The following is a 24,579-nucleotide window of genomic DNA, read 5'->3' as shown; positions in this document are numbered from 1 at the left end:
AAGAACTCCCTGGTGAATGAATTTGGCTGCATTATTCCTGGGCTCCTCTCGGAGGACTCTAATTCTCACCGCTTGGTCGTGTCCTCCTCTTCTGACACATTCTCAGCCCTCTCCCTGAGTTAGTTTGGACCCAGGATGTGATGGGAGGAGGGCTGGCTCCCTGGGGAGGCAAGGAGCTAAAGGAGTGGGGGCTTGTGCTCAGAGGACTTCCCACTCTGCGTTTTAAAAAAGAAAAGGCAGCATTAATCCAAGCATCAGAGCTATGCCTAAGAATCTAATGACAATAGTATTACTTGCTTTCAAAAACCCTTTTATCATTTCCTTTTCTTTCATATCTCTTTCCACAGCATTATTATAGACCAGGGCTTCATGACCAAAAAATACTGAATCCATTCGGTTAAGTTTGTCAGATTGGTGACTGGCATTGTGTGAAGACCAAAGGTCTGCGTGATTGACTGCATTTTTAATGAACTGACCAGCTACTTGTCATCACATGAACAGAGTGTAATGCTATGTACTGCAAACTGCTGTGAAGAATAACGAACCCAGCTTTTCCAAGGCCTGTTTTCATTTCTAGAATAGGAGGGGGCTCCATTTTGAGGTTTGGTGAGAATTCATTGGCCCATATAGAACTATGAGCCAAGAAGGGAGCTTCCTTTTTGCTTGGGATCTAAGGCATGGCTGGTCCCTTCCCGTAGATAAGTGCTGTATATTCTCAGAGTTTTCCTATATGGGACAGAAGCCAATTCAAAGTTACTCTTGTTGGTTGCGTTTTAAGTGGTAAAAACTAGAGGTGTGTGTTAAGCATGGCGGCTGGCAGCAAAATGGTGCTCTTGTGCAAATTAAAGAAAGGCATCTTCTCCTGGCTGGCAGATCGTAGAAAGGCACCCTCTTCTGGCCCACTCTAGGCTTGGAAAAGGGAGTGATAGCTGAATTTCATTCCCACACCCTTGCGCAGGGAACAACCTGCACAACCTCACCCACAGCCCTAAGTGCATGTGAATATAGGTGGGTGGAGTGTATAGGCACACTCTCAAGAGGGAAGAGAGGAGGCTCAGGAACTACGAGGGCTGAGGGGGCTCTCTTTGCACAGTTCTCCCTCCTCACAAAGCGAACCCTCTCCTATTCTGTCACGTCCTTTCCGAAAGCCTCCTCCCAAAAGTCAAAAGCCTCCTCCTTTTCCTCCTCAGAGTTCTCTCCCTCCCACTTCCCCTTCCGCCTCTTCTCCTTCTCCCAATATCATCATCCATCCATCTCATAGCTCCAACAGGTGACCCAAATAAGATCTGCCATTTATTGAGAATTTATCACATTGTGCTAAGCTTTGACACACATTAACTCATTTCATCTTCACAATTCTTAGGTACTGTTGTTATCTTCAATTTCCAACTTCTTAGAGTATTTAAGAAATTTGCCAAAGCCACACCACTAGTACTGGGCGGTGCCAGGATTAGAATTCATGTCTATTTGACTTCAAGTTAATAATCTTAAGCTTTGTGCTAACCTCCCTAAATCTCCAACTACATCCCTGCCTTCTCCCCTGAGTTCCAGATCACATTACTTCCTGGATAGTCCACTTGTTCCTATTATGCCAGATGTTAAAAACCAAACCATTAAAGCACCAAACAGTCTTGACATGGTGATCTCTTCTTGACAGCATCTTTATCCTGGAATCTTGTGTTTTGTTTGACTCATTTCTCTTCCTAATCTTTCATACTCAAGAGGTTGGTGTTTATAGACTTTTTGCCTTTTTTTTTTTTTCCCCAAAATTTCCCCTACTTTTCCTTTCTTGTTGCCTCCTACTTATTTTAGGATCCTATGATCCCTTACCTGAAATTCTGCTGCACTTTCTAACTGGTCCTTCATAGTACTATCAAAATTATTCCCCCAGAAGTAAAGCCCCAGTGGCCATTCCCCCACTCAAAATCCATCAGTGCCTCCTTGGCCTATTGAATAAAAGTTAGAATTACCTCCACTGCCTGGCATTCAATGTTTTCCACAATATGGCTTGCCTGTCTTTCTCTTTCTTTCTTTCTTTCTTTCTTTCTTTCTTTCTTTCTTTCTTTCTTTCTTTCTTTCATTTCTTTTCTTTTCTTTTTTCTTTTCTTCCTTCCTTCCTTTCTTCTTTCTTTCTTTCTTTTTTCTTTTCTTCCTTTCTTCCTTTCTTCTTTCTTTCTTTCTTTTTTCTTTTCTTCCTTTCTTCCTTCCTTTCTTCTTTCTTTCTTTCTTTTTCTTTCTCTCTTTCTTTTCTTTCCTTCCTTCCTTCCTTTCTTTCCTCTTTCTTTCTTTCTTTTTTTCCTTTCTCTTCTTTTTTTTTTCTTTCTTGTTTTGAGTCAGAGTCTTGCTCTGTTGCCCAGGCTGGAGTGCAATGGTGCAGTCTCAGCTCACTGCAGACTCCACCTCCCGGGTTCAAGCGATTCTCCAGCCTCTGCCTCCTGAGTAGCTGGAATTACAGGCACCCACCACCATGTCCAGCTAATTTTTGCATTTTTAGTAGAGATGGGTTTTCACCATATTGGCCAGGCTGGTCTTGAACTCCTGACCTCAAACGATCCTCTTGCCTCGGCCTCCCAAATTGCTGAGATTACAGGAGTAAGCCACCGTGCCTGGCCTCAATCCCCCTTTTCAATTTCATCTCTTCCCAGGTTGCCCCATATCCTTCTAATGCTCCAAAGTCTATCACAATGATCCTCTTTTCCATAAAGCCCTTTCACATTCCCACAGTCTGATTCAGTCACCCTTGAACTTCACAATGCTTTCTCTGTCACTATGTTGTGGTATCTCCAGCCTGCTTTTTCTAGAGGTCATAGCACAGGCCCCCTCAATTGGCTCAGTGTTGTGCCCTCTATAGCAACAGCCTCACATTTCCTTTTACGTGCTGAAATGGGAATTTTGAACAATAACCAAAAAATGAATATGAACACACTTTCCTCTAGTGATCCTGCAAACCAATCAGCTAATTGGATGATTTTTTTATTTATATCAATTGGTTGGCTAGCCAACTGAGAAGAAAGCTAAAGAACATGTCCACAATGCTGAAAATAATACCATTAAAGAGTGTGTTTAAAAATAGAGGGGTAGGCCAGGCGTGGTGGCTCACACCTGTAATCCCAGCACTTTGGGAGTTTGAGGTGGGTGGATCACCTGAGGTTGGGAGTTTGAGACTAGCCTGACCAACATGGAGAAACCTCGTCTCTACTAAAAATACAAAATTAGCCAGGTGTGGTGGCGCATGCCTGTAATCCCAGCTATTCGGGAGGCTGAGGCAGAAGAATCACTTGAACCTGGGAGGTGGAGGTTACAGTGAGCCGAGATCACGCCATTGCACTCCAACCTGGACAACAAAAGTGAAACTCCATCTCAAAAAAAAAAAAAAAAAAAAGAGGGGTCCAGATACAGTAGTATGTGCCAGTAATCCCAGCTACTTGGGAGGCTAAGGTGGGAGGGTCGCTTGAGTCCAGGAGTTTGAGACCAGCCTGGACAACATAGCAAGACCTCATCTCTGCAAAAAAAAAAAAAAAAAAAACAAAAAAAAGGAATGTAATTGCATAAGTCTGTAAACATACCAACGTAACATTGAATTACACACTTTGAGTGGATGAATTGTGTGGTATGTGAGTTATATTTTCATAAAGCTGTTTTAAAAAGTGAAGAGATGGGGATTTTGCAATATTTTTAGCTCTGATATCTAAGTCTTTTGTGTAATTTCTAGATATTTAGTACACATTTTCAGGAATGCATTATTTGCAGAAGTGGAGGACTACAGTTCGTTTGCTTCATTATTGTCACCCCAAACTCTTCTACAAGACCTAGCTCCTGATCACCTGTGACCTTCCCTGCTGTGCCCATTACAGAGTCTTGAACAAAGAGTATTCAGCTGAATTCAGTGGTCCCTGTTTGAAGGAAGCCAATGTTTATACCATAAAATAACAGTACCTAGAATAATACATAAGATAATAACAGCACCTAAGAATTGTGAAGATGAAATGAGTCAATGTGTGTCAAAGCTTAGCACAATGTGATAAATTCTCAATAAATGGCAGATCTTATTTGGGTCACCTGTTGGAGCTATGAGGTGGATGGATGATATTACTGGGAGAAGGAGAAGAAGCAGAATGGGAAGTGGGAGGGAGAGAACTCAGAGCAGGAAAGGGAGGAGGCTTTTGACTGGCATCAAGGGCCATAGGCTTGAAAGCAACCTCCTTCCCCCCAGGGCTCTCAGTGAGGCTGGTGATGTCCCAGGGGAGCCAGGCAAATCTAAGGCTCAGGCAGAGGAAAGGGGAAAGAAGAGAGGAAGACAAAAGGAGAGGGGAAGGTAGAAACAGAGGGACCCAGAGCAAGGGTGGTGAGTCCAGGTGCTCTCAGGGATAGAAAGCAATGTTACTCAGGCAGAACACACAGAGAGAGGAGTCAAAATCACAGCAATTCACCCCAGCAACCAAAATGTAATTTTAAAAAACATACTCTTCTTTACTTGCCTCTCTAAGCTCTATGAGAGAAACATATAGATCACAGCCATGCTTTCTAAAATTGCCTTTCTCCCTCACTTCTCTCCTCTCTCCCCCTCAAAAATTATCCCTACGCCTGCCCCTCTTTCTTTCTCTCTCTCCCACCTTCTCTCCATCTCTCCCTTCAACAAAAACAAACAAAACAACAACAGAATTTCCTACCAACCCGTCAGCTCACCTTTCCTCCTTCTCCCCCTCCTGCTTTCCTTCCTATTAGGAAGAAAAAAAAACCCCAAAGGATGGTGGAAAAGCAAAACCAGAATCCTCTTCAGGGAGCTGGAGGAGAAGAAAGGCTAGGAAATCTTATAGGGTCATTATTTCCCACCTGTCACAGCGGTTTCTTCTCACCTGCAAACCATACTTTAAAAGAAAAAGAGAGGAAAGAAAATGTTCCAGTTTCAAGTTCTACTTGGAGGTGACCCCAGTACCCTCAAATGCAAAATGTGTCTCTCCCCATTTCCCCAGCTTTTGGGCCACCTGGAAGGGGAATTGCAGCCCTACCTGTCTATGCTGATGGCACAGAGGTTAAGGATGCTGGCTGTACACATCATGACATCCATGGTGACAAAAACATCGCAGCAAACGCGGCTGAAATTCCAGACTCCACCTGTCACCTGCGTATCAGAGACAAGGATGTTAGTGTTTACCCCAGTGAAGGAACAACAACCCAGCTGGCCCTATTTTCTTTCCTTTGCTGCCTAGTGTAGATGTTGGCACTTGTTGGCACTCCTGCTCCCTGTGTACCGTTGTTCCCACAGGGCAGATGGACATCGAGGGAGTGCCAGGCTATCCAAGACTGGTTGCCTAAAGAAAGGACAGATTCACAGAATGTTAGAATGCTAATGCTGGAAGTGATCTTCCAAGTCAATTAGTCCAGTGATTCTCAAAGTGTGGTCCACAGTGGGGTGTTTATTAAAGATGTAGATTTCTGAATCCTTCCTATATCTACTGAGTCAGAATCTTTGGCTCTTTGGTCTGTAAATCTTCATTTTTATTTTTTTAAATTTATTTTATTTTTTGAGGTGGAGTTTTGCTCTTGTTGCCCAGGCTGGGGTGCAATGGTGCGATCTCGGCTCACCGCAACCTCCGCCTCCCTGGTTCAAGTGATTCTCCTGCCTCAGCCTCCCAAATAGCTGGGAATACAGGCATGTGCCACCAAGCCCGGCTAAAGTCTTCATTTTTAAATAAACACTCCTATACATACCAAGGTTTGAGAATCACTGTTGAAGTTCAAACTCAGGAGGCAACTAACACTCCTTGTGGTTAAGTGATAACTTACTCATAGATGCTCAGCTAGTGGTATAAGAACTTCGGTGACTGCCCGATGTGTACATTGTGCCAAAACTGTCTCTCTCAAGTCCTTCACCCAGTAGAGAGCTCATCATGTACTCAAGAAATAAGCTAAGAACATATTTTTCATAAAATTTACCTCCGAAGTAAAAATCTATCTGGCTTCAGCTTGTAAAGCTTGGAAACATTCTGAAACAACATTTATGGGAGTCTATGTAAAATAAATCTGTGCCAATGTGACTGCCTTCAACACTCTCCCTCCCCACCCACATCCCAAAAAACAAAAGGTGGGGAAAAGGGCTGGATTCTCTCCACTACTTAGAATTCAGGAGGATGGTTTCAACCTCATGCGTCTATCTATACATGTGTTTCAAGTTCCATAACATCCTCTGAGTAACGCTTACAGTCGGAAATTTAGGTAATATCATTTATATTCTAGTATATTTCTATTTATTTTTAAAACTTTTACATAGCCTAATTGAATCAGGAAGATGTGTCAGGGAGATTGTCATTTTTAAAATGTCCACCAAAGGCCACACTCATGGACGGTGAGGCTTTGTGCAGTTACCAGCTTCTTGCCTGGGAGGTGGGCTGTCATTCTTGGGGGACTCTAGTTCTCGGGGAGAAACCTGCCAGGCTTTGTGCCTCTGGCTGTAGCTGAGTATTCACAATACCCCTCCTGATCAGGCCCAGTGGCCATTTAAGAGGAAGAAAGAGTGAAAAATGGTACAGTAGCCTCTGAAGTAGCTTCTCAACAAGAAAACAGATACTGACCAAATGACTGTGCATAAAGATAGTGCTATTCCTTCATCTGGATTTTCTCATCCAAGGATCTTCTTATATGACCAGGTCAGTTTACTGTTCATTTCTGTTTTATCCCAGTAAAACAAGGTCCTAAAAGGCCATCTATCCTTCCTCATCCCTAACAACTTCTTCCCCTTGGATTTATTTCTTTTTTTGCATCTCATTTTATTCCTATGTTTGGTCATCTCCAGACTGTTTTGAGAAACCCTGACCAATGATTTTTTGTTTAAAAGCAACAATGAAAAGTTAAAACTAGTGAAGAAGTCGTCATATTTTTTATTTGGTTTTGGATTTACTGTCTCTCTTTTAGTTTGACCAATTGGCTCTATATAAATAAAGGCTGAATATGAATTTATAGGAATCCTGAGAATAAAAAGCTTTTAAAAGATTGAGACGTAAGAATTCTGATCTAAAGAGTGATAATAACACAATGATTTAGGGGAACCAGGAGAATAAAAGATGGTTTTGTTCATTACATAGGACAGTTGCATACTCAAAAAGCTTCTTGCAAAAGCTGAATTTGCATACTAAATTTTATTTCAACATTATTTCTACTCTGCGGTTAATGCTTTAAATTGGGTAAGAAAACACTTTTTGGCATAATTGTGAGCACATGTTTGTTTATGTGTGTTTTGGGCTAGGGTAGGTGAGAAATGATAGTTAGGATAACAGCAAACTTCAGTGTTTGCTGGATATTCATTCATTCATTCATTCATGCACTTATAAAGCAAATACTTGTGAAGCTCTTAGTACTTGGTTTGTAGGAGTGTATGTCATGTGTGTTGAGAGGTTTTACAAAATGTACTACAGGGCCTATCCTTAAAGAATTTACAAGATAACTGGAGAAGTAAGGCATTCATCAATAAAATACTAGAGATCATCATGATATCCTAATATTGTTAATAGGAATTAACATTTATTGAGAATTCACTGTACATGTGTTACCAACCCACATGACCCATTTGAGGAATTTCTATAACTTTGAAACTTCAGACTTTGAAAACTGAATTTGTTTTTATTGTATGGGTTCTAAGAGCTTTTGAAGACAAGTTATACATTTACATGATAGGAGATGGAGTTATTGTTACTTAACCAACACCAACAGGAGCAGGAAGATTTACTTGTTTGCTGCTGCATCCCCAACTCCCAGAGCAGGGCCTAACCATGAAAATATATTCTGAAACAATAAATGGCCTCTGACATAATCTGTCATAATAACAGCTAACATTTATTGAATGCTTACTAAGTGCCTGGTATTCTGCAAAGCCCTTTACATACATGGCCTCTATTGCCAATTATAATTCTACAACAGAGGATTATTATCTTCATTGCAGAGGAAGAATCTAAAATCTTAGAAAGAATAAGCACTTTGTCCAAGGTCACAGGGCTAGTACAGGCAGACAGAGCATTGGAATGTAGGTTGTTACACACCCTGCTATAGGGAAGTGTTAGGTGAGGAGGGGTAGTTGTTGGAAAAGGGATGGAAGTGGGTAGATACTAGGGGAAAGAAGAAAACCAGGTGCTCCTCAGGGATTTTTGTGTGACAGACCATATCATCTCCTTTCTAGGGAAAGAGACACCCTCCTGATTGCCTCTATCCCAGGGTTCAAAGAATGGTGCAAGAGACAGTGGTAAGTGCTGCCTCTGGGGCTGGTGAAAGTACACAGTTTTATTTAATACCCCTCCTGCTTAGCCCCCAAAGGACAAAGCCCTCAAGCTGTTCTCTGGCTTCCAGGCCCCCACTGGCCTGTCATCCCATTCTGGCTGTCCTCTTTTCCCGTCTCCTGATTCTGCCATCAAAATTCTCATTCCCTCCTTGATTTGAGCTAAGAGTCAAGAAGAAAACAATCTGATTAGCTGATTAAAATAATTCCCACTAAGGTGCCATCACTTAGCCTTCCCTGGAGCTTACTCATTAAAATAAGTCTCTAATTGGTGGGACTTGTAATGAAATTTTTTTTTTTTTCTATTGGCATCCTCCATATCAAGCAACTAATAGTAAGGGATCAGTAAAATGCATCTAGGTGCCAAGAATATGCTGGTAACTCTCACGCATTTTCTCATCACAACCTGAAGAGGTAAATGTGATTTCTAACTTATAGATAAAGAAATGGAGACCTGGAAGGGTTGAGTAATTTGCCTAAGGACACATAGCTTGTAAAAGGAGCTAGAATTTTGACCCCTTTATATTACCATTACTCTTCCTGCCTCTCAAAGTTCAGTGGCTTGCCTCTTCTGAGATGTGTACAATGTAACTCTATTCTAATATCATAGGAGGTAGAAGAGTTGGTGTGTGTCCATCCATTACCCCTATAGCCATGGTCTAATGAATGCCCATGATGTGTCTGATAGTTTGCTTGGGCGGGTGTATTGAAACAAACCTGTTTTTGTTCCCAGGATCTCAGAATACAATGTGTGCCTATTACCAGAAGTAATGTGTGAATGGGTGTGGGTGAACTGAGGGCCCAGGAGATAAGTACTTAAAAAACAGCTATGAGGCAATGTGATAGGCACCGAAGGTGAGATAGGTACAAAGCGTTGGAAGATTATGAAATGCAAAATGATTTTTGAAATTAAAACAGATAAAAGTGAAAAAAGGCCTGGCGCAGTGGCTCATGCCTGTAATCCCAGCACTTTGGGAGGTGGGTGGATCACTTGAGGTCAGGAGTTCGAGACCAGCCTGGCCAACATGGTGAAACCCCGTCTCTACTAAAAATACAAAAATTAGCTGGGTGTGGTTGTGGGCGCCTGTTATCCTACCTACTTGGGAAGCTGAGCCACGAGAATTGCTTGAACTCGGGAGGCAGAAGTTGCAGTGAGCCGAGATCGCGCCACTGCACTCCAGCCTGGGCGATACAGCGAGACTCAGCCTCAAAAAAAAAAAAAAAAAAAAAAAAAAGTGAAAAAAATCAAATTGACTTGAGGCTTTTTAGAGACACGATTCTTTCTCCTGCATTCTAATGAATAACTCACTTCAGAATTATACAGCAACCAGGTGGTGTTACTCTTACTTGTTAATGAATGTAACTAACTCCCTGTGGCAATACAGAAGTTGAGTAAGCAGGAAAGTGTCTTCAGGTACTGAACTTGTCTATTGATTTTCAATAGACACAGCCTAGGGCAGCATTCCCCAAATTTACTGATTATAAGGCAGCATTTCCCAAATCTCCAGACGCTCTTGTTAAACAAAATGATTCTTAGGTCCCGCTCAGAGTAATAAGTCCCTCAAGTGATTCTTATTGTCTTGGTTTGGGAAACACTGGTCTGGGGTTAAGGGGAGCTTAAAATGATCCTCAGAAATAGTTGTTCCTAAAGCAGGGTTTCTTAAGCATTCTTTATCCTGTGGATTTCATTAGCTTCATGATCCCCTTCTCAGAAGAATGCTTTTCTTCTTTTTTTTTTTTTTTTTCTTTTTTCGTTTTTGAGATGGAATCTCGCTCTGTCGCCTGGCTGGAGTGCAGTGGCACAATCTCGGCTCACTGCAATCTCCGCCTCCCGGGTTCAAGCGATTCTCCTGCCTCAGCCTCCCAAGTAGCTGGATTATAGGCTCATGCCACCAGGCCCAGATAATTTTTGTATTTTTAGTAGAGACAGGGTTTCACCACATTGGCCAGGCTGGTATCGAACTCCTGACCTCAGGTGATCCACCCACCTCGGTTTCCCAAAGTGCTGAGATTACAGGCGTGAGCCACTGCGCCTGGCCAGAAGAATGTTTTTAAAGCATGAAATAAATACAGTGGTTCATAAAGGATATCAATTTTATTGAAATATAGTTATCAAAGTATTTAAACTATATGTGTTTCTTTAATAATTCATTAAATAACAAGATCTAGTGGCAGGTCCAAAATTCCTATAATTTCAAAGTAATGATGAGTATAAGTGATGTTTCAAGATGTCTGCAACAATCATAATGTGGTTGGAAAATATAAATATCATCAGCACGCAGGAAGGAGTGTTACAAAGTTAAACAAAATTTGGGAGGCTGAGGCAGGAGAATTGCTTGAACTCGGAAGGTGGAGGTTGCAGTGAGCTGAGATTGCACCACTGCACTCCAGCCTGGGCAACAGAGTGAGACTCCATCTCAAAAGAAAAAAAAAAAGAAAGTTAAAAAAATTAAGAAAAAAAATATGTGATTTCTACCAGTGACACTAAAGATTTCTTCTGCTGTAGGTTGATACCTACATTTGGAATTAAAGGAAATTCTAAATTTCATCTCAGGGAAAATAAAGGAGTAGTTTTATTTACATCCAAGTTGATGAACTCCCCAGATTAAGAACTCCAACTCTAAAGGGATGAATTTTTAGTTATTTGGAAATATCTAAGAGGCAAAGATAGAAGTACTTCTCTAATTAGCCTCTTTAGTCCATTTTTGTTTGCCACATTTGGAGTATTTCTTGGTGGGAGGGTTGCTGTGGGGCAAAACAGAATAATAAATAAGGATTTTTCACTTCTCTGCATCTTCATTTCTCCATCTATGAAATAGGGGGTTTGTAGCTTATTGGTTCCCAAATGTCATAGCAGATGACTAGCTGGTTGCACAAGTCACATAAGGTGGGAGTGGGGCCTGGGGCTTACTCTAGACTTCCAGGGCTGCCCTGGAAATGTCGGTTTGGTAGACCCGAGGTAGACTCAACAGTTTGTATTTTTTTTTTTTTTTTTTTTTTTGAGACAGAGTCTTGCTCTGTTGCCCTGGCTGGAGTGCAGTGGCACGATCTCGGCTCACTGCAACCTCCGCCTCCCGGGTTCAAGCAATTCTTCTGCCTTAGCCTCCCAAGTAGCTGGGATTACAGGTACCCGACACTATGCCTGGCTAATTTTTGTATTTTCAGTAGAGACAGGGTTTTACCATGTTGGCCAGGCTGGTCTCGAACTCCTGACCTCAAGTGGTCCACCCACCTCGGCCTCCCAAAGTGTGGGGATTACAGGCGTGAGCCACCGTACCTGGCCAACAGTTTGTGTTTTTAACAAGCAGTCTCTCCTTCCCTTATGCTATAAATTAAGTGTGTCCCCCAAAAGGCATGTGTTGGAAACTCAATCCCCAGTGCAACAGTGTTGGGAGATGGGGCCTAATGAGAGGTGATTAGCCTTGAGGACTCTGCCCTCATGAGTGGATTAATGTTGTTCTTGTGGGAGTGGGTTCCTTATAAAAGGACAAGTTTGGTCCCCTTTTGCCTGTCTCCTGCCCTCCCACTTTCCACCATGGGATGACAGCATGAAGGCCCTTCCCAGATGCAGGCCTCTTGATCTTAGATTTCCAAGCCTCCAGAACTGTAAGAAATAAATCCGTTCTTTGTAAATTATACAGCCTTATGTATTCTTTTGTAGCTGCACAAGATGGATTAACACACCCCCTAATGAAAGTTTAGCTCAGAGCTGCTGAAAGTTTAGGTGCATAAGAAGTATGGAGTAGTTCATTTGGATATGAGACTCCAAGACTCATCCTCAGAGAAACCATTCATTAGAATATGGCCAGGAATTTCCTGTGGTTGGATCACACTGTGGAAATGATTGCAAAAATAATCTCCAAGCCCTTCCAGCTTTAATATTCTATGACTTTTATCAAAATCCAGAGTTTGGTGAAGAGATCGTGAGAATCTCCTGTTTTTGTTTTCCAGTAGGGAGGTCTTAAATTATCATTTGGGGTTTTTTGAGCTGTGGTAAAACTTTCCTTTAAAAAAAAACCCACTTCTTTATTTTTAATAATCAATATCATTACAAAACTCAAAGATTCTTCCCTTCCCAAAATTTTGCTATTCTTTTCCTTCATCACCATCCGACCTCGATTACTTTTTCTGTGGTGCGTTTCCTTGCCTGAACTCATCCTATTCTATCTTGCTTGACTACCTTTCTTAATCCTCAAGTTTTTCCTCCTGTCTACACTGGGACCCAAGTAGTCTGAGTTTAGTATTCCAAATGTTCCCCTGGCTGCTTATACTGCCTTTCTATCCTGATAAAAGTGTTTTAAACATCACAAAAGGTGCTTCACTGAGTGGAACAAAATGAGATGTTTGTGCTTGGAGAGGAAGCTCTGGAGTGCAGACGGTAAAGCAGGAAATTAAAATCTTGAGAGGAAATTTGAGATAGAACTAATTGGGATGGTACAGAAAAGTTGAGAAAATGCTGCAAACTGAATTAAACAGATAGCCAAGCCAGAAGCCCTCTGAAATATAATCTTCTGTGAGGTCACCTGCTTGGTTTTTGTCCTGAACTTCTCTGCCAGGCTTGAGGACAGAGAATACTGAAGCACGTCAGTGACTGGTCCCTGTGGGCCCTCTTATGTACGCCCAAGTGAAGGCTCCTGTGTGTCTTAAAGATGAGAATGATACCAATGAAAGCTGACTGTGGTTCCCACTTACTGACTATCCTCTTCTATCTTTTCAATAAATAGTCCCTAGATTCCACTGGGAATCTATGAGATCACTGGGCAGTATCCAAGGAAGAAACATATAACCTATGTTAAATCAATTTTTCAAGCTGGAACTCGTGCCACAAGCCAGTCCAATCAGAGCACATCTTGATACTTCTACTAGAAATTCTAAGAAAAGGATTTTCTCTCTTGCTGTGAATGGTGTGGTGCGGACATGTGAGACCTATAGCTTAGCCTGTTGCCTGCAGGTAAGGTCAGTATATGAAAAAAGGCAGAGCTGAGAGAATTGCAGGGAAATGGAGCTGGTGCCCTGATGGAACTGTGCCTGCAGCCCACGCTACCAGAGGACTTTATAAAGTTCCTAGTATGACAGCCAATGCATTCTGTTTTTTCATTTAAGCCAACTGGAGTTAAGCTTTTTCAAACTTATAATTAAAAGTGTCTTAAGTGAGATATTTATAGATCAAAAGTTTTGGTTAACAAAATACTCTATCAGTTGATGACAGCTGAGTCTAACATCAGCTCAGGATGGAAAATGTTGTTGTCACCTCCATTTTATGCACTTAAATCCATGTCTTCTTACTCCAAGTTCTGAGTCTTTTTCTCACAGCATGACACTGTGTTGAAATGACATTCATCCCAGTGAATTCCAATAAAGGCAATGTGATACTTTATTGCCTACGTCACAGCAATTCCCCACCCCTACATCTTTTATAAATAAAACACACATTTTCATTTTTTCTTTTTTTAGCTTCCTTTGCAGCTAAAGGTGGCCTCATGACTAAGTTCTGGCCAATTAAGCTTATGTGAAATCTCTTAGAAACATGCTTTAAGCTACTACAGGGAAAGTGCATGCTCTCTCTCTCTCTCTTTCTCTCTCTCTCTCTCTTTTCCTGCTGTCCCTACCCATCCTATTTTTGAATACTGCCATGGTGCTAGGGGACTATGGCAAGATAAAGAACCAAGCCAGCTTGCCAAGGATGGTGAAGAGGAAGGATGGAAAAGTCTGGTCTGTGATGACACCATGGGGCAGCTGAACCAACACAATAATTCTTTTCCTCCAGAATTCTGGTTATTTGAAAAACATTAAATGTAATTAAACCACAACTAATCAAGGTTTCCAATATTTACAGCCAAAACATTCCAACCTCATAAATACTGGTGTCTGGCAAAATGAGCTAATTTTCCTTCGAAGAAGGTGGATGTGTTCAAATCAAAGCACATGCGGCTGTGAGTTTGGTGAATCTTTTGGATCCCAAAATGGTGTTCTTCTCATGTATCTTATCTTCCTGGGGGCCCTCAAGCCTACAGCAGTCTTGGTGATCAACATTGCACCCTTTTCTTTTCCAAAGGGAGCTCTTAGGTATAATTAAGTAATTACTAGAGTAGCTACTCAAACTGTACTATCATTAGGACAAGTTAGTGAGAATAATACTTTGCTTCTTCTTGAGGCACATGGATTTATGTATTCATAGCCCATATTTTAAGGGCTCAAAGTGCTCTTTTCTTTCATTAAGGTGCCTCATCTGCCTCTAAGGAAAGATAGGAAAACATTTGAGATTAAGAAAAGTATAGACTGATGTAAGGTAGAGAGACTTGGTCCTCTGTATTCTTCACTGGCTTTAGGGCCTCTTTTTGGTCTTACCAACTTGCTTCAAGACACTGACTGGGTCTTGAAGCAAGTTGGTAAGACCAAAAAGAGGCCCTAAAGCCAGTGAGGAGACATCTCTGCTCCCCTGAATCTTCCTTATGTGAATATAGATTTTAAAAATCATGCTCTTATTGCTTCTCAGCCTTTTGGTTAAGATCAAATGTAAAAATTATGATCTTGATCACTGAATACCTACACGAAATAACCTGTTGGACAGAGAGCATAGTATTATGGTTTTTATGGGGAGAAAACAAGAACTTCATCAGAGCTGTTCTCATGGAAGAAAACCTATAGGTACTACTACAGTGATTTCTTTAAGCCTTTGGCAAGATTTCCTGTCGTTTTCTGTAGTCTCAGCTGCCCTTCTATGCTCAGTAGTAGAATAGGAGCACCACTAAATCAGAAGTCGTGGCTAGAAGGGGTGCCATGGGTTTCTAGTGTCGAAAAGTCACAATGTCTATCTCCTAAACCAGTATATACAGATTTTTCCATTATGGTCCAACCAGAGTCCTAGAAATAATCACAAATACATAGCCAACAAATGCCCCTGAGTGGCTTTGTTACAGACACCAAAAGCCTGGTTTTATCTTAGAGGGAATAAAAATGCTCATTAGAGTGAAGGTCCACTGCCTACATTTCTTTCTGACATTCATCCTTCTGGAGGACCTAAGAATCCTTGGAACACATAGAAATGGACAAAAACATTTTAGGAGGATGATGACAGTGCTATGAGTTATTGACCAATTCATATTGGCTGGTTGCACCTAAAGTGCCTCATTCTTGAACAGAAATATCACATGCTTCAAAATTTTTTCAGGCTCATTATTGTTGGATGTAAAATAACAAATATCTCATCCCCAAAAGTCCTCTCCCCAAAAAGTCTGACTGTAACAATAGATAGAGAGGCAGATGGTATTAGCAGGAATAGCCCATATAATGCATACATTACAGAGAAGATTCATTTCATCATTCATATATCAAATATTATAGCAGTTAGCATGTATTGTGTGCCAGGTAGTACGTTTAGGCTACAGGAGATGAAGAGTAAAGATCTGGTCTCTGACTTCAAGGTTGACTCAGACTAATTGGGTTGACAGAAAAATCAAGATAATTATAAGACCCTTCACCCTCCCAACTAGGATTATCCTAACTGGGAAGAATAAATACATATTTTTTCCTCAAGTATTCCCTTAGCCTTTAGATCTACCCAGCCTAGTTGTTTTTCTTCTTTTCCTTTTATTTCTCTATTTTCTTTTTTTCTCTCTTTATGTCTCCCCCTTGAGATCATAAGTCTAATTTTAGTTCCCAGCCATTCTTTAACAAAGGTATTAGCACAGGCAGTCTATGTACAAGGTTTTTACTCTCCCGTGATATGTCATACTTAATTAACTGTCACTTTTACTATCAATATTAACTGAGATATTAATTTGATGAATCTTAATTTCTCTTAATCATAGCATCATTTTGATCCTTCATTGGATACCTCTTTAAAATGACACACAGTGCAGAGGAGAAATATTAATAGTATACTCAGGTTTTTTAAAAAAAACATATCTTAAGTAATTGCATGTTTTCCTGGTAAGAACATCTGTTTCTTGAACAGATATGATCACCCTGATTTCCTTGTTAGCAAATGAGTGTTTTGTCTTGACTACCCCTTGGCTCTGTTTTGCACTCCCAATTGAAAATACTTTCAAATTTAATAAATGTTTCTCCCCAAAAGAATTCACCAGGATCTGCTGCACTATCTGTCTGGCAAAGGCTCTGTACTATTCATGGACACATGGAAAATATACACTTGAGGGTTTTGTCTGTTCCTTTGGTAGCAGAGTCTATGGAGAGCTGGTACCCAGGAGGAAAGAGCAAAGAGGGACTGAGCCATCGAAAGAAGTCTGATCTGTTTGCTGGTCATTCTTTCTATCTTTCCCTACATTCACTAATTTTTTTTTCTATAATTCCTTTTTTCCTCCTGGCCTCACGTCCCTCCTGGACACCCTCACCCTCATATACATTGAGCACTGGTGAAGAGGCCTTCTGGACTGCCTCACCCAGCCCACCATGTCATTGAGACATGTCTGGCACAGAGAATAAACTCTAGGCCATATTAGGAAGAGTCCAATCACTCAAATCCAGTCACCTGAACACTGGAGACCCATGAACAGAATCATTCTCAGCTCCTTGGTTCTGATGTGGATGAGGGACAGGATGGTGGCTGTTTTCCAGAGCTTTAACTCTCTCATTACAGGGAGAATGAGAGCTCTCCTTCCTTCCTCAGTTCCTGACTGTTTGGGGAGTCTTTTGAGTCCCGAAGGCCAGAACTCAGGGAAGACAAATACTAGCACAGTCATAGAGAGAACATGCGCCTGAAGTCTACTCACCTCTAGGTATACCACCCAGGGCATCACCAAGGTGGCCACCAGCAAGTCTGCCACAGCCAGGCTCACTACTAAGTAGTTGGTGGTAGTCTGCAGAGTCCGCTCTTTCAGCACAGCCATGCACACCAGGCCATTGCCGAAGACGATGGCCAGGATGAGCGCGCAGTAGGAGAGGGCATAGTAGGCATGTGGGCGGGCCTGGTTGGCACCTGTGGAGTTCTCCGCCCCACAGGTGTAGTTCAGGTGGCCACTCAGCTGGCTCAGAGGTGCCATAGCCCAGAGGGAGGTGCGTGATGCCAAGGGGCTTCCTGTGAGAAGACAGAAAACAATATTAATAAAATCAGACTTGTTGGGGCTTGGTTGCTTAGTTACATTTTTTTATTTATTGCATCAACAAATATTTATTGAGCATTTTCTATATAGTAGGCACTATTGTGAGAGTTGGAGATACAGCAATGGACAAAACAGATAAAATCTTGATTCCTCCCCTTTGAAGCTCCCATTCTAGAGGAGAAGACAGATAATAAACAAGATAAATAAAAGATGTGGTGTGTTCAATAATGATATGTATATTGGAGACAAATCAGAGAGGCAGGTAAGTAATGGGTGAAGATTGTGTGTATGTGAGTGAGTATCTGAGTATAACCAGGAACTCCTCATGGAGAAATCAGCAACTGAGTCGAGATCTGGAGGAGATCAGGAAGCAGACCATGCAGTTATCAGATGGGATAGCAGTCTGAGCAGTGAGAACAGCAGGTGCCAGCAGGAAGGGCTAGCACATAGAAGTCATAGGAGGGAGTCTGGTGAGGCTGGAGCCAAGTGAGGCAGGAGTAGGATAGGAGGGTGTGAGATAGAGAGATTGTGCAGGGCTATTGAAAGTACCATGCTTGGACTCTGAGTGAGACGGGAAGCTGTTGCAGGATTACAATCCCAGCTCTGCTGCTTCCTAACTCTGGGACCTTATGCATATTACTTTACCTCTCTGAGCTCCAGATTCTTCCCAGGTAACACGTGGGAATAATGAAACCCATCTATCTTAGTCCATTTTGGGTTGCTATAACAGAACACCTGATTCTGGTTAATTTATAAAGAGCAGAAATTTATTCTCTCACAGTTCTGGAAGGCTAGGGAAAGACATAAGGCCTGAGACTTAGGGTGTAACCCTGAAACCCAAGCAAAAGTGACTGTTGCCCCAAGCTCTGTGCTATAGAGGAGCCCACTCTGGTCTTCTGCTATGGTCTAAGTGTTTGTATCTCCTTAAATTAATATGTAGAAATCCTAATTCCCAATATGATGGTATTAGGAGGTGGGGGTCTTTAAGAGGTGATTGGGTTATGAGGACAGAGCCCTCATGAATAAGATTAGTGCTTTTATAAAAGAGACCTAGAGAGCTAGCTAATCTCTTTCACTCTGGGAGGACATAGTGAAAATACAGCCATCTATGAACCAGAAAGCAGGCCCTCACCAGACGCTGAATCTTCTGGTGCCTTGATCTTGGACTTCCCAGACTTCAGAACTATGAAAAATAAATATCTGTTGTTTATAAGCTACTCAGTTTATGGTATTTTGTGATAGCAGCCCAAAAGGACTAAGGCACCCTCTACTGGTTATGCCTCTGGCCCCTACAGGATGATGTTGTAACCTCCCACAGTGCCAAGGAGAAGCTCTATTAAGACCACACTCAGAGAATTCTCTACCCAACTGCTCAGAGCCTGTTTCCAAGACATCATGGGCCTAATTCTAAATCTGTCACTCTGAGGGGAGACTATGCCATAAATGTGTAGGGTTCCTGGGGCCAAGTGGTGGCTTTCAGTTAGAGCTCAGACAAATAGATTCTATGTAGCCTGAGGTTGGGAGAGAAGAGGCCAGGGTCCCTGAGGCAGATTAGGAGTGGGGGCCCAGCTTCTCCTGTATGGTCACATTTTGTATGGAATTTTGAAGGGTCCAGGAATCTTAAATTCAAACTTGGCCTTCCATGTTTTTACGAAGGTGCATTTGTCAAGGTGGGAAGATGAAACATTTTACTCAATGGTTTGTTGGTTACAACTTTAAAATATTTAAACATGGTACATATGGACCTTTATGGGAACTCTCTCTTCAGGCCCTGGCAAAAGAAGAGGCTGGTTTGGTGGCCAGAATTTGCCCTCAAGCCAGGTATCTGTAGCTCTCCCTTGATTAGGAGACTGGCCTAATCATGGCGGTCATTTTGTACCTCACTTTGAAGTGTTTCAGCCTGAAATGTGAAGAGTTAAAATGAACAAATAATTGGGAAAGGGTGACAAACTTGGCATAAATTTAGAGAATTGTTTAAAAAAATTGTCCTTTATCTTGGCACACTGTTTGCACTCAATGTATTTTAAAACATAATAATAATTCTTGATAATAATTATAATTTTCTCATTATTCAGAGGAGGGCAGCCGCTACCCTGGAGATAGCACCGCTGCTGCCAAGAGCTTTTGGAAAAATACAATGCTTTCTGATTGTTCAAGGATATTTCCACTTTTAAGGCAGGCTCAGGCCCAAATGTCTTCCCTTTCACAACTGGGCCACTTTGGAACACAGTGGCCAGAATCCCTCTTTTCTGGGGTCTGCAATTGGTGAATAATGTCTTAGCCTCCTCTCACCTGCCACGTAAGAGGGAGGCATAAAACCTTAAGATACTTGTTACCCTTTTGCCGGACTTTTTACTCTGCCAAGAGGTTTGACAGCTACCTAAAAATAGTATAGCTGAATGCCAGTGGCTAATTATACGAAGGGAAACCCTCAACTCTGAAAATCAATTCTGAGCCTGATGTTGGAATCACAGTTGCATGGATTTCTGATTTCTTATTTATTTTTTCCACATCTGATCTTAGATCCTTTATAGCAGCAGGTGGGTTAAACCGTGATTGTTCAGGTAGTTTCTGATGAGTTGTGGATGTGGGAGATGAAAGCAAAGATGAGTGAGATGCTAGATTACTCTCTATCTCTCAGCTAATTGTTTCAACTTCCTCCCTGCTTAGATTTTTTTTTTTTCAAACCAGAGTTGCTTATATAACACAGAACTGAGCTGGGCTTTCTTCTTTCTTTTCCCCTCTGTTAGACATGCTAAGAGATAGGAAACGGGTCTCAGGTAGGAAGAAGCAAAGAGCCTAGAGAATTCATTAACTCAATCACTCTCTAAGTAATTTACAATGATAGGCTGGTTTCCTCAACAGCAAAATAGAGATAGTCATATCCACTCCATAAGGTTATTATGAAGACTAAATGAGATTATATAAATGAAGTTTGGCACTACTGACAATATGGGCTGAATAATTCTTTGTTGAGGAGGTTGTCCTGTGCATTTTGGGGTGTTTAACAGCATCCTTTACATATACCCACTAGATGCCAGTAGCATACCCCTCCCCACAAGTTGGGACAATAAAAAATGCTTCTAGCTGTTGACAGATATCCTGAAGCGGGGGTGCAAATTGCTCTCCCCATGAAGAATCATCACTCTAGCATAATGTCTGGCACATAGCACTAGAAATATAGTTGCTTTTATTGTTAAGAGGAAAGTGGGAATAGGTGAAGAGTTAAATAAGCTACAATTGTAAAGTATCTAGTGAACTTGGAAATGATGACATTCATGGTGACCTCAACAAACAGTGTTAGGAGTTAAAAGTGGATAGGAGGTAAAAGAATAGAGAAGGCAGAGAAATAGAAGATTACTCTTGGCTTCAGTCTTTTAAGATTCATTACATATAACACTACTTACACATTTCAATGAGCTTTTAAATGCCTTACAAAGTATTGATTTATCTTGGTCTTTATAGTTTGTTCTGGCATCTCTTTGAGTGAGTGCATAACCTATTTAAAAAGGTAGGGGAACAAAGAGTGGTCAGGTCCCCATCAGTTATGACATTTGTCCTGCTTTGCTGATGTTCAGTCCCTCAGTGCTGAATAACAGTCTGCCTGAAACATTCGTGGGGTTCCTCCTTAGCACCTCATTAAGACTTGCAGAGTTTTAATTATTTGTTCTCTTTCTGTAAGAAAACAAATGAAGATGAAGACAACTACATCTGGGCTACTACTGTGTGGCAGGTATGAGTACTTTACATGCATTTTAATACTTATAGCACCCCTAAAGGTGGATAATGACCGATTTCTTTTATGGATTTAAGAAACTGTGAGAGATTCAATTACTCTCTCAAGATTACACAATGTGTAAGGGGCTGATTTGAATCAAGCTTTATCTCAGGCATTCTTAAATCCCAAACTCACAATTATCTAATGTGTCTATGCTGGGCATGGAAGTTGATGTTAGTCATTCCCAGCCCTGCTTGGGGGCTCGTTCCTGTAATCCCAGCACTTTGGGAGGCTGAGATGGAAGGATCACTTGAGGCCAGGAGTTTGAGACCAGCCTGGGTAACATAGTGAGACTCCATCTTTGCAAAAATAAAATAAAAGAAAAATTAGCTGCGTGTGATGCCATGTGCCTGTATTCCCAGCTACTCGAAAGGCTGAGGCAGGAAGATTGCTTGAGTCCAGGAGTTAGAGGCTGCAGTGAGCTATAATTGTGCCACTGCACTCCAGCCTGGATGACAGAGCAAGATCCTGTCTCAAAGAAAAAAAAAACACCCCACAAAACTGTCATTCCCGAGTTGAGATGGATTTTACTCAACCCAGAACAAAACACTTCAGTAACAGGGTTCCATGACCACATCTTCACTCATTTCACAGATCTCTGGCTGTTGCTACATCTAATCTTTTACTCAGACAACTCCTGACCACCAGTCGCCAGAGCTTTTCTGGTCTGGGCTATAATTCGGACTTGCTATATTGCCTGATAAAATTAATAATTATAGCTAAAATTTATAAGCATTATCATCATTCAACCTCACAACAACCTGATGAAGAAGGTAAGCACTATTATCATATCAAGTTTTCTAGATAAAAAAGGTGAGTCACAGAGAGGTTAAATATCTTGCTGAGATCACAAACCAGTAAATGATGGAGTTGATTCAACCCAAGATTTGTCTGATTCCAGAGCTCATGTTCTTAACTATGCCACTTAACTATGCCACTTTTTGGGGTGAGGCAGACAAATGTGAAATGGGTACTAATTTTAAAATCTCACTTGTTCAGAGTATCTTATGCACATCATCTGACTAGGCTTGGTGGAGTAATGCAGGTGCACACTGCTCACAGAGCCAGTGGGAGTTACATTGTTATTATTATTAGAGATAGTCTTTAGCATTTCTATGCTACTTTCTTCTTGCAAATTGCTGCCTATTTTCCTAAAAAAGATTCACAAATGGATTGCAATACATAGCATATTTATGTATAAATGTACAGAGAAAAACTATTGCTGGTTACTGAATAGCTAAGATAACAGTTTTTTCCCCTCATTAAACCTGACTAGTAAAGCAGAGCATACTCACTTTCCATCACAACCTCTAAAGACTGAGCATCCTACCATTCTAATCAGGATAAAATGGGGAACTCAGCAAATAAATCAATCAATAAGCAAATATTAATTGATGACAAACTTCAATGCATTAGAAATTGAATCTGATATTGAGTAGAAACTGTTCAGTATTTGCTTTAATGTATATTCCATAATAAACAGGCTTCTGTATGGATGCTTTAATATTAGGCACACATTTGGATACTGTCAGTATTTTCCTGACTCAATACCCTTGCTCACTGCTAGCCATACAGACCCTTGAAAATATTCAACTACAAATAAATGAGTGCCCGAGTAAGAATCTTTCTCACATTGTCTCTACTTCTCCTTGACTATAAGAGATCCCAATGCCATGTCAAGCGGTGGTTCTTCACTCTTACCTAAGGACAGATATTTTACAGACCTTTTAGTATCAGTAAGCAAAAGGCTTCACCTATAAAGCGAAATAGTCATGCACAATGAGTTTAGAATCCAAGTTTCACTTTGCTGTTGCGTTATTATTCATGCATGCATTTTGATGGTATTCAATTAAACTAAATGCATGAACTGGAACAAATACCTAATTGCAATGACTTCTGTTGCCCCAGTAAGCTACAGCAAGTAATGGAAGTCTCACAATTAAATAACAACAATACCCTAAAAATCATATACCATCATCAAAGGAAACATACACAATCATCATCTCAAGTACTACGTATCTCTGCTGGGAATAATTGGATTCTGACTTAGAAACAGCCTGACTTTAAATAGACCATTGAAAATAGTGCCTCTCCAAACCTTCAGCTCTGAATTGCCAGGGTGCTGAATTGAGGAGTTTAAAATAACAGACCCTTACAATGAAGTAAAATCCTTAAGAGGAATACAGTCAACTTCCATACAAATCCTAGAAATAATAACAGCTTTTTGTTTTCTGTCTTTTAATTTTTCCTTGATACAGCTTCTAGAGACCACAAGGATACAATTTTGGGGAAAAAAAATAAAAGAAAAAGGAATATAAAAGGTTTCTGCTGTCCAACCACTTAGAAGAAAAAGAAAACCATTTCTTCAGGGCTTTGGTTTTTAAATAAGAGTGGGTATTGAGTTTTAATGCATAATTTTAGAGATCCACAGAACCCCAAGCTGATTAAATAACCTTGAGGAAAATACTATGTACTAAATTAGAAACGAAAAGAAAAATTACTTACCCTAAAATTTTCTTCTGATTTCTGGAGACTGAGGAGTTTACCACTTCGGCTCCTGCAGCCATTTACTGACAGCAGACATACCCAAGCAAAGCAAACTTTGCCTGTCTCAGGACTCAGAAACTATGAAATGAACAGAAAGAAATCACCCATTTTTGCCTCTAAGGTGAAATTACTTGAGTGCTGCTTTTCCAGCTTCCCTATTAGACCTTAGTGCATGTTTCATAGCTGCTTTCGAATGTATCCATTTTCTGTAGAGGATTTGGGAGGGACCCTAAACTGAGCATTGCTTGGGTCAGCTGCTCAGAGGTTCTGTCCTTGGTGCTGAAAGAGAGATGGAGTAGGCATAAGCAGGATCCGTTTTCTACCTCGCTCTCCTCTTTTCCTCTTTGTCTCTATCTGCTCGGGTACTGTGCTTTTTAGTACATGTATATTTTCTCCTCAGTGCTCTTTTTAATCTTAGTTTTTCCACTGCTTTTACCTTTATGCTTTAATTTCTCTTGAATAACTCTCACCTTCCTCAGTTTAATTGCCTTTCCAGATTTTGGTGGGTGTAAAGATGATTAGTTCAGAAGAAGGAACAGATCATCAAATTGATACCACAATTGGTTAATGGAAATCAGTACAATTTAAAACACAATTGACAGGATAATTGAACTTGGAGGTGTAAGCCTGTCTGGGAAAAGAAGGTTAAAGGAAACGTATTACAAAGGTAGCAAAACTGAGGCATGGCATATAACTGGCAATAAAGATGAAATAAGCTTAATACTGTAAGAAATGTTAAATGTTTTCTTAGCAGCACTTCTTGTTTTCAGAGGACTTCACAAATATTTGCCAATTCATTCTTACTGCTTCTCTGTGATATATACATATATATCTTTTTAAAAACTGGTTTAGAACAAGCTAAAGTGAGATGGAACCAAGGACAATATCAGTGAAAGTCAGTAGTAGAACATAAACAATCCTAACTT

At 40.9% G+C, this 24,579-nt stretch overlaps 1 protein-coding gene across 3 annotated transcripts in view; it reads right to left on the bottom strand.

The window, feature by feature from the left end:
• Window positions 1–24,060, bottom strand: part of DRD3 (dopamine receptor D3) — a 50,952-nt gene extending 26,892 nt beyond the window's left edge. For 2 of the 3 annotated variants that reach the window (XM_054551124.2, XM_009238514.3), the window contains exons 1-3: window positions 23,612–24,060; window positions 16,999–17,303; window positions 5,010–5,122 (exon numbers count right to left, since the gene is read on the bottom strand). In XM_054551124.2, the coding sequence (XP_054407099.1) occupies window positions 5,010–5,122; window positions 16,999–17,268 (383 nt within the window). In that variant the 5' untranslated portion in view covers window positions 17,269–17,303; window positions 23,612–24,060. Of the gene's footprint in view, window positions 1–5,009; window positions 5,123–16,998; window positions 17,304–20,735; window positions 21,004–23,611 lie in introns of all 3 variants that reach the window. The other variant, XM_063722643.1, reaches the window with a different exon arrangement.
• Between the last annotated feature and the right edge of the window lie 519 nt (window positions 24,061–24,579).

Source organism: Pongo abelii, chromosome 2 (assembly GCF_028885655.2).
Source record: "Pongo abelii isolate AG06213 chromosome 2, NHGRI_mPonAbe1-v2.0_pri, whole genome shotgun sequence".
Lineage (NCBI taxonomy): Eukaryota > Metazoa > Chordata > Mammalia > Primates > Hominidae > Pongo > Pongo abelii.
Note: the sequence above shows the minus strand (reverse complement) of the source record. Positions and strands in the feature narration are given on the sequence as shown.